Raw genomic sequence first — 16,644 nt, 5'->3', positions numbered from 1 at the left:
GCGAGACAGTACTTAACTTTGGCACAGAAATGGGAGGCAATTGGCATGGTTAATGGTGGAAGCTCATTACGACAGGTTGCAACAACTTTTCACAAGTCTGTTAGCGTGATATCCAGACTTTGGAATCTCTATAGAGTGACTGATGACGTGAAATGAGGCGTGGTCGGGGACGGAAAAAGAAAACCACCCCACGGGATGACCGGACCCTACGCCTTATTGCTCTGCGAGACAGGTTCAAATCCTCCTCCAAAATGAATAGGGAATTCTGATTCTCAATCAACCCCACCCCACCACTGAAGATAAAAATGACAAAAGTGCACCCCCGCCCCTTGTCAAAAGGCTGGATCCGCCCGTGAGTCTTTAACACATAATCCAATCTGAGAACACACGAATAACCCGGTAGCATACACCAAATTACCTGGTGTTTTGCGCATGGCGTAGGATGTTTCTGACATGACACGAGAGCCCTGGTGTTAACCCGGTATGCAGAATCACGTATGCTACTTTAGCCTGATCAGTGACATGTATGGAGGTCGTGATACATATGAAACGCCGGTACAACAGGATTTGCAGAACACCTGTGCGTCGCATGACACGCATACACTGTTATTAAAACTGAATAGTAATTGGGCTCAAAAGCATTAATTAGCTGAATCTTTTATCTGACTGATTATAATAATGCGTCGACACTGTCGTATGTGTGCGATTCCAGCTTATGGCTGGCCCGGGCTGGTGAATTACTGCCAGGCAGTGATAACAGTAGGTGTTCCGGCGCGAAAAGGTGAGTGTTTCCTGTTCCACCCGTCACAAACACATACGTAGGCAAATCAGTTATACTGTAAATTAGCTGATGAAAACATCAGCCTATTGCCATCAAACATCAGCCTATTGCCATTGTATGCAACAGTACAAAAGATACATTGTGTATATCGTTCGAAGCTATTGCCATTGAGGTGTATAAAGCTTTCCCAGAAATTACTGAGAAAATCTTTGTTTCCTAATACTGACAACAGAATTCTAAAATGTGTTACATTATGTAGTAAAAGTACTCATAAGTGAGGCAACTCTTGTAGGCTAGAGAATGAACATCACTACACCAATAGTTATCTCCCCTGGTGTAGCAGATGGCTTCCTTTGTTGACGTGGCCGATTTGACAGATGAGGAGAAAAGAATGCAGGTTTTAGATGATTGTGAAAGGGGTGTGACTAACGCAAAAGAGCTGGCTGGTAGACATGACATGCCCCTGTTTTCGGTATACAGAACTTTGAAGAATATTGAGTCAGGAGTTGGGTTCGAGCTAAAGATAGGGACAGGTAGGCCAAGGAAATTCAGTACAGATTGCTGGCGACTTGGTAAGGTTGTTAATAGGGGGAAGTGAAAAAAGTTGAGAATATCAGGAATGACATGATTAATAGAAGAAGTCCTCAAGTATGTAGTGAAAACCTTACCAGACAAGAATTACAAAGACTTCCCTTGGTTAAAAAGCACGGAATGCCCCCCACAAATTGATGAATATGAATAAAGACGTTTAAACTGGTGTACTCTCGAAAACCAAACCAAGATTGGGATACTGTTTTGAAAGTCATGTGTGAACATTTGGACAAAAGACACAGTGGGACCTAATTGCCAACGCCCCAAACATGGCCCGAAATTCCACTCGTGAGATGAGATATATCATTACGTAGAGTGACCCTGCTGGGTATTTTCATTGGAAATTTGACTAAGGAGCGACATGTTGACATCTTCAGTGATCACATCCTTCCAACGGCCCGAACACTGTATGGAAATAATTGGATTTTCCAGAATGAAAAAAGACCCAATTGAGGCATATCTACGCAAAACAGTGGTGGTCGAACGAAAATATTCAAGTTTTAGACTGGTTCATATTTATAGTGTCCGAGGACTAATGAAGGTCCGGGGAAAAAACAACAACAAAAGGACTTAGAAATATTGGATATGAAGAGAAAAGTGGTCGAATATTGGGATAAGCCGAAGATATTAACACTATTTCCTACAAACTGTGATCGGTAGTGTACTCAATTATATTTAGTCGTGCAGTAAAACTTCTATTGTTTCCATACATATATTACAAATTTGCAGAAACAATTTTCAAAATAATTTCTTGGAATACCATATTTAACGAGCAACGGGACAGATGTCCATAAATGAACGCATCTGTTTTCCTAACCTATTTTTATAATTGTCTGAATAAAGGGAATTATATGCTAAAACGCCAAATTAGTTTAGGATAGCGTGTTCTGCAAAACTGGAAATGCAACCACGTTTCAGTTTCATTGAACAGACAGTACTCTTGGCACTGCTATAACAGCTAGCTCTGAGGAGGATCTAGCTCGATCGTATACACCCATAGCGTATAGGCTGCATGCAGGTACTCGCGCTGGTTGCCTGGCAACGACCTTCAGGGGCGTAACCGATCCCATCGGACAGTAAGCAAGTTCACTTCATTCCATATATATGTGAAGGTACATTTATGTTTGGAGTAGCAAGTTCATATGAAGCAGCTGGTGTACCTTTTAAGGGCGGAACAGATGGTTCAAATGAAAAGGAAATGATGAGGTATCAGTGGCTATTGCAATACGTTCCATACGTCATATGTTTTATCGTCAGGTCGTGATATACTGCACACTACCACATTAGAAGCTGAAAGCATCGCTGTGGAAATGAACGCCCCAGCGAAGCTTGTACACGTACCTTGATATTTGATCGACTCGTTTGTAGTAGCTTGAAATGAGAAATTGTACGACACAAGTTACTGCTAATGATTAAGATATCCTTACCGAATGATGCTTGAGCTACCTAGCTGGTACATGGCTGACTGCCATGTGAGGAATGATGCCGATATATGTGCAGTGCGATTTCCCACTTTTCAGTCATCCGAGGACAACACCACGCCCCACATATTCACGCTTGGCCTAGGTCAATAAGTCCAGGCAATATTTTGCCATGGACGTATTGATCTTGTCCAAAGGTTAATGACCACCTAGCTACATCCGGGCGAATAGTTTGGCCTTCATCAGGTATACAGGTGGTAGTCCGTTATTCAGAATAATACCCACCACAATTACAGCGATACTGAAGGAATATACTACAACATGATAATGCCTCCCACCTTTAATTTCGTGATTTCCACGTCCCATCGTCCACAATGGCTGGTGTTCAGGCAGGAACATTGACTATAGCTGTGGCTGTTATTGTGTGGTTCATATGTATTTCAAAACACGTACAGCGTCACTCACAATTTCATGTGCAGATATCAATTAACTCTGCTGCTATCAATAACTGTTAAACTATAACTGACACATGGACATTACCTATATTATCAACTGTTGTGTGTGTTTAGTGTTATTGAACATTTGTAACGTGACATGTGTAATTCACACTTTAAATACATTTCCCCATAACACATACATGTCTATATTACCCGACGATATGCACATTGCTATATTACCCAACGATATACACATGGTTATATTACCCAATGACATACACATTGTTGTATTACCCAACGATATACATTGTCATATTACCCAATGACATACACATGGTTATATTACCCAATGATATACACATGGTTATATTACCCAATGACATGCACATGGTCATATTACCCAATGATATACACGTGGTTATATTACCCAATGATATACACATGGTTGTATTACCCAATGATATACACATGGTTATATTACCGAATGATATACACATTGCTATATTACCCAATGATATACACATGGTTATATTACCAAATGATATACAGATGGCTATATTACCGAATGACATACACATGGTTATATTACCCAATGATATACACATGGTTATATTACCAAATGATATACACATGGCTATATTACCCAATGATATACACAGGGCTATATTACCGAATGATATACACATGGTTATATTACCAAATGATACACACATGGTTATATTACCCAATGATATACACATGGTTATATTACCCAATGATATACACATGGTTATATTACCGAATGATATACACATGGTTGTATTACCCAATGATATACACATGGTTATATTACCAAATGATACACACATGGTTATATTACCCAATGATATACACATGGTTATATTACCAAATGATATACAGATGGCTATATTACCGAATGACATACACATGGTTATATTACCCAATGATATACACATGGTTATATTACCAAATGATATACACATGGCTATATTACCCAATGATATACACAGGGCTATATTACCGAATGATATACACATGGTTATATTACCAAATGATACACACATGGTTATATTACCCAATGATATACACATGGTTATATTACCCAATGATATACACATGGTTATATTACCGAATGATATACACATTGCTATATTACCCAATGATATACACATGGTTATATTACCAAATGATATACAGATGGCTATATTACCGAATGACATACACATGGTTATATTACCCAATGATATACACATGGTTATATTACCAAATGATATACACATGGCTATATTACCCAATGATATACACAGGGCTATATTACCCAATGATATACACATGGTTATATTACCAAATGATACACACATGGTTATATTACCCAATGATATACACATGGTTATATTACCCAACGGTACACGCATGGTTATAGTATGTTGTATTTGTCCCTGAAGCACACCAACACTAGATTTACCATCTCACCAGTACAGCGGGTATGCCGTGTTATACCAGATACACCACTTCCCCCCTATATACATTGTCTTTTCCCACTTTCAGATAACCATGCAGGTATTGATTTCTCTCTCGGAACTAATCTCAGTTGCCTCCCTTGCTAAACGCCACAAGGAAATGAAAGCTTTACCCCGCGTCTATAGTGCGTTTCTGTATGGAACAGTCAGAAACGTTGACATCGGCAACGCGTGTGTGTTGTAAAGTATATACATCTGGTCATATGAAGATCTGGTGTTCGCTCCCTTTTGTAATATGACATTAGTTAAAGATACCTGATTTCTTACAGGAATAATTCCACTAACGACCCGGTGATTGTGAGAATGCCCGATGTGATAGTGGAGTTACTCTATATGTAGATACAGGTAGGTGATGAGTGACCGGAGCCATCATATAATGCATTAATGAGTGTTCTTAATGTTGCACTTCTTATACATCTAAGACATTGTGTGAGTTTTGGTTACGACTGGTTGCCTATTCCAGTTATCTCCCTTTGCTGATTTCCCCTAATGAGTGTTGATTGCTTACATTGTATTGTCCTTAATTAATGTTTATGATATAAAACCGTGACAATAAAGTCTTCACTCTAAACTGAATTCTAAAAATACTTCTAAGGCAGCCGACTTTTCAAATCAGAAGAATGAAGTAGGTCAGTCAGCTGGCATTTACCCGAAATTTCCGTAGTGATATGACGACACTCGCCGGCACGGTGTCAGGAGGACCACACGTACGTACAGAGGCCGGCACTTGTACCCACCTTCCTTCTCTCTCTCTCTCTCTCTCTCTCTCTCAACTTTGATACGAGCATTAGTCGAAACTAATATCACATTATTAGACACTGGAAGAATCTATGTCAGTTGTGGATTATGTTTTCATGTCATATTCCTTAAGACGCTGCTTTGTAAAATCCATCGATTTTTTTAATGAAGTATGTATGACTGATTTGTCAGTTTGTGTGTTTGAGTGACTGTGTGTGTGTGTGTGTGTGTGTGTGTGTGTGTGTGTGTGTGTGTGTGTGTGTGTGTGTGTGTGTATGTGTATGTGTGTGTACGGGCGCGCGTTATCTGTATGTGAGCGTGTGTGAGAGAGGTAAGGAGGATGTAAGTCAATATATAGGTGACTAGGTCAACCCCAGATGATGTGGGTCAGTCTCGCTGTGTATACATAAACAAGTCAGTTCAAGTAGCTTTCCGAGTTCAGAGGTGTCTGTGGATATATAATGCTTACATGAAATGTCAAGTAACGTGTAGTTAGATCTGCCATGGAACAGTACATTTGGTTGTGTGTTTCAAACTACTTATCCTAACTACATGGTTGAATTTTGAAATCTAATTAATGAACTTGAACTTGAACTTCTGTCAAATATGATTCAGTCTGAGGTAGATCGGTACGCTTTACAGCAATGATAGAACTCAGCCACGGACAAATGTGTCACAATATCAGAAAGCAAGGACGGACGTATATGGCGAAAATCAGAAAGCAAGGGCATACATATACATGTATGTCGCACTATCAGAAAGCAAGGTTGGACAAATATGTCGCAACATCAAAAAGAAGGACGAACATGTATGTCACAACACATGATAGCAAGGGCGGATATATACGTCGCAATGATTCGAATGAGTGAGTGAGTGAGTGAATTTAGTTTTACGCCGCTTTTTAGCAATATTCCAGCAATATCACGGCGGGGGACACCAGAAAATGGGCTTCACAAATAGTACCCATGTGGGGAATCGAACCCGGGTCTTCAGCGTGACGAGCGAACACTTTAACCATTAGGCTACCCCACCGCCCCGCAATGATTAGAAAGCAAGGACGGACAAATATGGCGCAAAATCAAAAAGAAGGACGAACATATATGACATATATATCGCAACATCAGAAAAAGTAAGGATAGATACATGTAGCAGCACAAGAAAGTAATGATGGACACATTTAGACATACAAGAAAGCAATGATGGACACATATAGAAATATAAGAAAGTAATGATGGACCTATGTAGAAATAGAATGAAGTAAGGACGGACACACGTAGCAACACAAGAAAGTATAGTTGGTCACATGTTGTATCAGAAACATGCAAGGATCAACACATGTAGCAATACAAGAAAGTATAGTTGGTCACCTGTAGTAATGCAATACAAGAAAGTATAGTTGGTCACATGTAGTAATGCAATATAAGAAAGTATAGCTGGTCACATGTAATAATGCAATACAAGAAAGTATAGTTGGTCACATGTAGTAATGCAATACAAGAAAGTATAGGTGGTCACATGTTGTAATAGAAACATGTAAGGGTGGATACACGTAGTAATACAGGAAAGGAACGACGGACACATGTACCAATACAAGTAAGTAAGGCTGGAGACATTTGATAATACAAGAAAGTAAGGACGGGTATACGTGTAGCAATTCCGGAAAGTGAGGATGGACACGTGTAGCAATACGAGAACCATTGACGTACACAAATGTATCAGAACAAGCAAGTATACTGAACAAAAACGCAAGGCCGAGGATATTTATCACAATGCAAGAAGGCAAGGACGGACAGTGTAAGAACCATTAACGCACACATGTGGCAGTACAAGAAGCAAGACAACGAACATATAAATGAAAGAAGCGAGCATGTATGTATAATAATGGATATGGATCAAGTGATATTTAATGACTTGACAATTTAATATTCCCATACAGGTCACCGGAAGCGTCAATGATGGTTCGTGTTTGCGTCGTTGGGGCGGGAATAGTGGGACTGTCCACTGCCATTAACATACAGAGATTGATTCCGGCTGCTCAGATCACTATCATAGCCAACAAGTTTGGTAATGATACAACCAGTGCTGGAGCCGGTGGCCTCTTTAGGCCCAACCTCGGTCACATAAAAGGCGTTCCCATTGATACGTTGAAGTGAGTATGAGCTGTGTCTGTCACTTGGTCCTGCTGTCAGATATTCATTCATGGCAACATTGGAAAAAATATTCTGAATTTATTATTTTGATTTCCCTTAAGTATAAGCAATATAAAGAAACATAGAGACTTTTCAAAGACCCATTTTAAATGCTTACTGGAATATGTTTGAATGAGCCTGTCTCACCAAACATACAGACAGTATAGTAGGGAGTACTATTCCTCATGCTATGCTTTGTTGTGTAATTTCTTGTATAGTGGAGTTACAGACCCTCGTTCCAAGTTCCCTTTCAATTTATCTTAACAACAAGAAGGCACAGGATGCATATTTAAGGACATCAACAAACTTCCTAAAAACATTCCCCACACCGGAGGGCAGCATTATTTAAAATTAAACTAGCTTACGTAAAGACATACCACTTTTTGTTGGACAAGTCTGTGGTATACACAACATTTTACTACACTGACAGACGGTGGTCAAAGATTTCTTGGCAACACTTCTCTAGTCTGGCTTTGTCTTCGGAGGCATCATCGTCTGGAAACAACGTCACCAATGGGTTCGTGCTGCAGGATACGGAAGAGGTATGTTGATACGTTAGTGCAGTATAGTCACTAAACATTTGATGGAAGCGTTCTCTTAAAGGACTATTTCAGCGCTTCAGCTTCTCTTAATATCGTAAATGGTGTTTACATTTCCAGCCTCAGTTTTTGAACGAGGTGATCTTCTCATACCATAAGCTGTCCCGGGATGAACTTCAGCGGTTGAACTCGAATCAGAAGTAAGTATTATGTCACTCACAAATAAACAGTTTGTTGACACATCGTTACAATATGACCAAGGATCACTGTAACACACGTGAAAAGACGAACACAGTTTCATTTAATTACACTTAATATTCTGAAAGTGAAATCGCTCCCTGATTGTATACGTGTATATTTCAGACACGGGTATAACATCACAACTGTTATCACGGAACCCAAGAAGTACCTACCATGGCTTATGAGGAAGTGAGTGCAGACAGACACGAGAACTAATATCTATAACTATTACACGCAGGTCTCAATCCACGTATACATGAAAAAGGCAACATAATGGATCTGAAAGTTTGCCTAGTGATTTGATGAGTGCACCAGCTGGCGTGGGGCTTGCACAGAATACCTGTCACAGTAAATCTGTTCCAGATTCGGCTATATTCAAACCACTGCCATTCAAACAGAAAACAAAGCAAACATAATATAAATCACTGTTATTTAGAAAGACTCTGTTCTACCAGATTAAGGCAGTAAATCAACGACAAACGGATAAGAACTTTAATCTATTGTAATATTCCCATGCGCGTCTTGTTAACAATGAGAACAATAGGACTACTACGAAGCGGGTGTAAATAAGGTGGCTTACGGCCAACGGGGAATAGGCGGACTAAACGTGCTAAAGAGTCTGGTGATCCAAACAGAAAATATACGCTCAAAGGCAGATGCTATTGTGAAATATATAAACAAACAAACGGAGTTAACCATGACATGTTAAATACACAGACTAAAAGCCTTTAAACGCCAATAGATGGTCTGGATAAGATCATTCGTATCCGAGTTCGTGCAGTGGATAGTATGTATCGCCACGTCGCGGAATTCACGTTCCCCTCGATCACAGTCATTGACGTCCTCCCTCAGGTGTTATCACTACCCACATCATAACGGCCGCACCTCCAAAGCGACCCCAGCCCAGAACACAAATCCTGAGGTAAGGTTCACCTTGGAAGACTCGTGTCCTGTCGTCTGGCTGTATGTCGCGCGTGTACGGAATGTAAGGACTGTTTGGCTCCGGCCTGTGTCGGACGGTCGAATCAACTAAAATAGACGTGATGTTGAGTCGTTGATGGTGGCTGTCCACTACGGAAGGCCTATAACTTTACTGTTTGCTGAAAACGTCGCCATGACGTGGCCAACGGTGTCTATTGACGTTGAATCACTACGAGGCATTAGACAGAAGTCTCCATTTGTCATTCCAGGCACGCTACCCTTCCCAGATCCTAAATTTCATTCATAAGATTACCAAGGAAAACATTACATGCCTCAGTAACATTTGAATCTGAAAAGAACAGGGAATATGAACTATGTAAATAAGTAAGTAAGTCGTCACCAAGAACATTCTGGAAACTACATAAATTCGAAAAGTTTCATAACACCAGGCGATTTATATTCTCCATGAAGATGTCCTGATTACTTCAATAAATTACTTGTGAAAATATACAAACATTTAAGACTAATGTTAAAACCTTCACTGTTACAGTAACATCCATTCTGCTGTACGGGGACACGGAAATATCGCTGTGATTGAAAGTGTTTATTTGAATATTATTTATCTATGTGCTGATATGAGACCCCCGAGTCCGTTTAGAAATATCAATTAAAATATTTTTGGCTGAAGACTGCTACTAATAATCGCCATCATAGTTTCTGATACGTTATATTAACTCTGTACTGCTGTGTCTGCTGTGTCTGCTGTACAGTTTACAGTGGTTAAACTATATCCATGAATATTTGCGGCCTCCCTGACGCCAGACTTACACTATGTCCCACCTCAAAAATTGCCACAAGCATTTTCAAAACCGTGAAGCCACAGCCTCGTAACACCATATTGATGTCGGTCGTATGTAGAAGCAGGTACATCAGTTTGTGATCATTGATAGAGTAGGCCTTTGAAAGAGGTAAATCGTCCAAGGATCGGGACGGATGCGTATAGAGTTGACACACCCAGTGTTGTAGATCGATTCTCATGCTTTTCGTCACAGGATTGTCTGGTCCAGACTCGATTATTTACAAGCCGCTGGATGTATAATAGCTGGTATATTGCTGAGTGCGGCTTGAAACTAGATTCACTCACATGTATGAGATCCATATTGCATGTAGCTTTTAACGCTGAACAATTCTAACTGGGTCATTACAGAATGATCTCTTCTTCGTACCATCAACGAGCGGTTGATACATATATTGCCAGGACTATTCAAATTATACAAATCTTCACGCCTGACCGCATGAAAACACCCATCGACAAGCTTTGTACACATCATGATGGAGTGAAGGCTAAATCAAAAAGTGTATTGTTCTCAGTTACTGATGGTGGTGCAAGACGTGAAGCGTGGATAATAAATATGTGCTAATGTTTAGGTATACTGTGCTGATGCTGGTATGTTTTTACGTTAGGAATTGGCATTGGTGTAGCTGGATGTTAATTGCAAATGACCAGTTCAGAGTACCTTTGTTTCAGATATAAAGAACACGGCGGACAGGTGGTATTTAGAACACTGACGTCTTTGGAAGAGGTGAGATATATATTCATTCCTTCATGTAAATTGTAAATATGAACACTCTTGTATCTCATTTCCTTGCATTGGTCGAGGAATCATGTATACAAGCAGTTCAGCGGAGTCCTGCTTTAACAATAGGTGCCCCAAAAAATTTCGTTCTTAACTTACATGAAGATACAGAAATGGTTCAGTCATGTAGCTACTGCGATACAGTTCCATGCAGACACAGCCATACTGAACTGCTTCAATGTTTCAGTTGTGTGGTATGCCATGTAAGTGTAGTATTCACCTACTCCAATGTTTCAGTTGTGTGGTATGCCATGTAAGTGTAGTATTCACTTGCACCAATGTTTCAGTTGTGTGGTATGCCATGTAAGTGTAATATTCACCTACTCCAATGTTTCAGTTGTGTGGTATGCCATGTAAGTGTAGTATTCACCTGCTCCAATGTTTCAGTTGTGTGGTATGCCATGTAAGTGTAATATTCACCTACTCCAATGTTTCAGTTGTGTGGTATACCATGTAAGTGTAGTATTCACCTGCTCCAATGTTTCAGTTGTGTGGTATACCATGTAAGTGTAGTATTCACCTACTCCAATGTTTCAGTTGTGTGGTTTGCCATGTAAGTGTAATATTCACCTACTCCAATGTTTCAGTTGTGTGGTATGCCATGTAAGTGTAATATTCACCTACTCCAATGTTTCAGTTGTGTGGTATGCCATGTAAGTGTAGTATTCACTTGCACAAATGTTTCAGTTGTGTGGTATGCCATGTAAGTGTAATATTCACATACTCCAATGTTTCAGTTGTGTGGTATGCCATGTAAGTGTAGTATTCACCTGCTCCAATGTTTCAGTTGTGTGGTATACCATGTAAGTGTAGTATTCACCTACTCCAATGTTTCAGTTGTGTGGTATACCATGTAAGTGTAGTATTCACCTACTCCAATGTTTCAGTTGTGTGGTATGCCATGTAAGTGTAGTATTCACCTGCTCCAGTGTTACAGTTGTTCGGTATGCCATGTAAGTGTAGTATTCACTTGTTCCAATGTTTCAGTTGTGTGGCCAGTACGACGTAGTGGCCAACTGTTGCGGCCTGAATGCAAAGTACTTGATAGGTGACGAATCGATTTATCCCATCAGAGGACAGCTTATCCGCGTAAGGAACGACTCGCTGAAAACTCGTTGGCTACCTAAGTATTATATGAATTGTCTTGTCTGCTTTACTTCCACGTCACTTCTAAGGTTAGCAGTACTGACATTTTGACTTCTACGTCCGCTAGATATAGCAGTATCCTGGCAATGAACTGTATGGAAGGTGCACTTATACGTCTGTGCCAGTACCTCAGTATTATAGGAGATATATCCTAACTGTTGTGATGTCTTCAGATGCGAGCTCCCTGGATACGTGGATTCTATTACATAGAGCATGATGGCTACAGCACATATGCAGTACCACAGTAAGTGCACAAATACCACTGATCATAGAACAATCATGTGTTACCCCTTGTAACAGAATTACATGCCATACCAGAACCATCTGAGTTTCCACCCCTATCCCATCAGTATACATCTGCGTATGGGTGCCTGTACTCCCCGCTGTCTGCGTATTGATATACATATGTGTGTGTGTTCCTCACCTCCAGGTATAGATGATATACGTGCGTGTGTGCGTTCCTCCACCTCCATGAATTGATGGTGCACGTGTGTGTGTGTGTGCGTGTGTGTGTGTGTGTGTGTGTGTTTGCGTGTGTTTGCGTGTGTGTGGGTGTTCCTTCATCTCCCAGTATCGATGATATACGTGTACGTGGATGTGTTCCAGCGCTGACTACATGATACTTGGCGGGTGTCGCCAGGAGGGAAATTTCAGCGAAGAAATTGATCCCGCCTTGACGGAGGACATCCTTAGAAGGGGCAAGGAGAAGATACCTGGCCTGGAGGTACCAAGATGAAAGGCTGCATTACTCCGTCTAGGAGTGTCCCTTTTACCTATCTTGTCTCCCAAACGTACCTGGATGTTGGTTCTGAACAGGAGATGCGCCTTTTTGGTGGCTAGCTGCAAGCACCATCAAGCTGATAGTGAGGTGGAGGCTAGTTGAACATATCATCAAGCTGGTAGTGAAGTAGTGGCTAGTAGACCATATCATCAAGCTGGTAGTGAAGTAATGGCTTCTAGAACATATCAAGTTGTTATTGAAGTAGTGGCTAGTAGAACATATCATCAAGCTGGTTTTGAAGTAGTGGCTAGTAGAACATATCAAGTTGTTATTGAAGTAGTGGCTAGTAGAACATATCATCAAGCTGGTTTTGAAGTAGTGGCTAGGTCAAATTGTATCTGATGTTTATGACTGTATTGTCATTGACTGAACGAAAAATGGGGTGAAAGTGGACCCTTTTTATCGAAAAATGATTTTTCATTTGTTCTTTAAGGGAGCCAAAGTTATCGACGAGTGGGCCGGTCTCCGCCCGACAAGGATTCCCATCAGGGTTGAGAAGGAGAGCATGAAGCTTGGCAGTAGGACACTGAAGGTAGGAACGGGAGGGAGACGGTGTTCTCACTACTAAACATTGATGTAGAGATCGACGAACCCAGGGACAGTGTATTGTTGAGATGGGGGTGAGCGTAGATATCAAGAGATACTACCACACATGAACTAATATAAGTAACGTGTATAATTAATCCAATATATGAGCCATCAGGCTCCCCAAATAGGACATCATGTGTTAGGAACACTACATTTACAATCACCATTTGAGAATAATAATTCAACTAGTGTTCTGTTTCCATTCGTGCATTGGTGCTGTTATAATGAGACTTACAAATGTGACATAGTTCTCATGAAGATTAGTAAATCATGACACATTTTGATTATACCAAGCGTGTGTAGTCATGAATAATTACTGTTACATACTTACAGGTTTATTTTAAAGAATATAATGAAGTCTAGTAACATCAGGCAAATCCCACTGTACTATTTTATGTTGTCTGCAACAGGTGGTCCACAACTACGGTCATGGTGCCAATGGCATCAGCTTGAGCTGGGCAACTGCCGTCGACGCCGCACAGATGGTGAATGAGTTGGTCGACAGCTCATCTCACTCAAAACTTTAACCAGCATTGTCAGACTCGATCCATTCTGGCCTAAAGATGCATTGGCAGAACAAACTCACGACATGTAATGTAACGTTGCATTCCTTAATACAGCTCGGTGAAATTACCTGTAAATTGTAAGAATGAACCCACGATACGGATCATATTTATCAGCTTCACACCAATATTCCGGAACCATGTAATCACCTGTATGCCAGACGGTATTGATGATAGTCGCTACAGGAAGAATTCCTTTGTAACTGTTATTGTGCACCCTACATTAAAACTGGGGCAAGGATGGCATATTGGATACATATTAACAGTTATTCGCTTACACTGTGTCTAAAAAGTTGCACATAATAAGGATGAACCCATTTCATGATGTAATTATAATATTCATAATGCGGGTCTAGGTGGCGAATTTCCCATTTGTAGTAGTTAAAACAGAAACCAATTGTGTATGTGTATATGACTGTTTTACTGGCAGTCATTGGTGCAGAGTGAAGCCATTATATGTTGTTAACTCATACCTTATTATCATGTTAAGTATTGTTCTCCTTGATGAAACTGTAATATTTGAACTCTATGCATACGAGGTGCACAAAGCCTTGAAAGCGGTATGATGAAACTGTCTGGGAGCAGGGAGACTATAAGTTGTAGATTATCCCTGCTGGGAGAAAACATTTTACTCCTGACCCTACTGAGTATATTTTACGTATACTAGATTAATATTGTTTTTCCACTTTGACTGTTGTAGTTTGTCAGAGGATGATCTCATGAGCAATCTCGTTAGTGCCCTTTTTACAACGTCTGGCTGATGTTATGATAAAAGTTGTGTTTTGAGAAGAGCATTCTCACTGGTTATTTTGATTCTGCTAGTAAAATGAGGAAAAATGCGTTTGTTATGATATTTGAATAGAACACGCCCTACTACTAAAGCTGCACCTATTTTAATGTGTGCATGTTACATTTGTCGCGCTCCACCATACTGCTGATGTTCCACCTACTTTACGCTTGAGCTACTGGTGTTCCACTCTCTTTACACTTGTGCTACTGATCTTCCACCAACTTTATGCTTGTGCCACTGGTGTTCCACCCACTTTACGCTTGTGCCACTGGTGTTCCACCCACTTTACGCTCATGCCAGGTATGTTCCACCCACTTTACATTTGTGCTACTGATCCTCCACCCACCTATCCACTAATGGCCTGGGAACATGACTAGATCACAAGAACAGTACGGCAGACTTTTGGCAATCAAGTCAGCTAACTAAACGGCACACTGTGTCTTCACACTGCTGATTTCCTTCCTTTGCTATCGTGGCATGCAGCATGACTTCAACGTATACAGAATCCTGCCTTTTGGAAACTTCCAGTTTTAAATGGAATGACCAATACAGTAATAACAAGTGTTTACCACTGACATGGCAATGTCCCCCGCTCCTAAAGCAGAATGAAATATTTATAACATATCCATTACTCTTCACTTTTGCTCACACACGAGGTGGGTGTCAGGATAATCATCCAGTGTAGGCTGTCAACAAAATTGAGGACGTTGGTGGCAATGTTTTATGGAATATTGTGTTAAGATCAGTTCGAAAAGTGGACAAAGTGTTATGGCCATACTGAAAATAAGTTCAAGGTCACCCAAACTGACTGATTGCTGCGTAGTCCCCTACATAGGATGTCACCAAATTTATAGACATTTAGTATAACAGTTCATGTCCACAAGAATGTGATGAGTAGTCAAAGAGTCGCGGTGACCTTGAATGTAAGATCAAGGTCAACAAAGTTAACTGGTTTGTGCACATTCCCCCAATGTAGGCTATCATCAAATGTGAAGATATTTCGTACAACAGATCAGGAGATCACGTTCAGATCACGTTAACAAGAGTTAGAAGTGTGATGAAAGAGTCATGTGACCTTGAAAATAAGGTCAACATCACCAAAATCGACTGGTGTCTTCGTAATCCCACATTGTAGGCTGTCACCAAATTTGAAGACACTAGGTACAACAGTTGAGATAGTTTGAAGAGTGGTGAAAGTGACCTTGAAAATATGATCAGTGACACCCTGGTGTCTGAGTAACCCCTCAATGTAGGCTGTCACCATATTTGATGATGTTGGGTGCAAAAGTTCATGAGATATAGCTTCAACAAGAAACAGGACGTGTGCACGTACAGAGGCTGCTGAATACATAGTTCCCCGTTCTGTGATGTTCTGTGATGCGGCGGAGACAACAAAGCACAAATAAAAAGAAATCTTTGCTGAAACAGATATATGAAACAAAATTATTATCTGGTTGCAGCCTTTGACAGTAGGAAAACACATGCAAATATTGATCACCTTGTTGTAAGACATATTGAGGGAACAATATATACAGTGCACTCTGTCCGGCTCTGACTGTTTCACTTGGATTGCTGTATAAATCAGACTGAACTCATGGTCACAGCATAATACTTCTTTGTTGTCATAATGAAAAAGCTCTGTATCTCTTACTCGCATTATTTTAGATTTCAGACCAAAGTGTTGGCCCGAAAAGGTAGTTGCACCTGGAAAACATTCCTTTATAATAACATGAAAATGGGTTTCACACACAGTACCTCTGAA

At 40.4% G+C, this 16,644-nt stretch overlaps 1 protein-coding gene across 4 annotated transcripts; it reads left to right on the top strand.

Moving 5' to 3' along the window:
* Positions 1-702: 702 nt before the first annotated feature.
* Positions 703-16,245, top strand: LOC137258858 (D-aspartate oxidase-like). Of its 4 annotated transcripts, none has more exons than XM_067796555.1 (12): positions 703-781; positions 5,020-5,095; positions 7,425-7,637; positions 8,108-8,219; positions 8,337-8,416; positions 8,580-8,645; positions 10,906-10,960; positions 12,002-12,103; positions 12,334-12,404; positions 12,767-12,884; positions 13,375-13,473; positions 13,940-16,245. In XM_067796555.1, the coding sequence occupies exons 3-12, from the start codon at positions 7,441-7,443 to the stop codon at positions 14,054-14,056; spliced, it is 1,017 nt and encodes a 338-aa protein (XP_067652656.1). In that variant the 5' UTR covers positions 703-781; positions 5,020-5,095; positions 7,425-7,440; the 3' UTR covers positions 14,057-16,245. The 4 variants fall into 4 exon arrangements, with proteins under 4 accessions (XP_067652656.1, XP_067652655.1, XP_067652654.1 ...); XM_067796554.1 differs by lacking the exon at positions 703-781 and adding an exon at positions 2,423-2,578; XM_067796553.1 differs by lacking the exon at positions 703-781 and having other exon boundaries at positions 4,808-5,095.
* Positions 16,246-16,644: the final 399 nt, after the last annotated feature.

This window comes from Haliotis asinina, chromosome 12, assembly GCF_037392515.1.
Source record: "Haliotis asinina isolate JCU_RB_2024 chromosome 12, JCU_Hal_asi_v2, whole genome shotgun sequence".
In the NCBI taxonomy this organism is placed as follows: Eukaryota; Metazoa; Mollusca; class Gastropoda; order Lepetellida; family Haliotidae; genus Haliotis; species Haliotis asinina.
This window is presented reverse-complemented; position numbering and strand designations above follow the sequence as displayed.

What these genes read in the sequence shown, in the direction of transcription:
- LOC137258858 (XM_067796555.1), top strand. Translation starts at nt 7,441, where the DNA reads ATGATGGTTCGTGTTTGCGTCGTTGGGGCGGGAATAGTGGGACTGTCC. An exon ending in TGCTGCAGGATACGGAAGAG is followed by an intron (nt 8,220 to 8,336) that starts GTATGTTGATAC and finishes TTACATTTCCAG; the next exon opens with CCTCAGTTTTTGAACGAGGT. An exon ending in TCAGAGGACAGCTTATCCGC is followed by an intron (nt 12,104 to 12,333) that starts GTAAGGAACGAC and finishes TGATGTCTTCAG; the next exon opens with ATGCGAGCTCCCTGGATACG.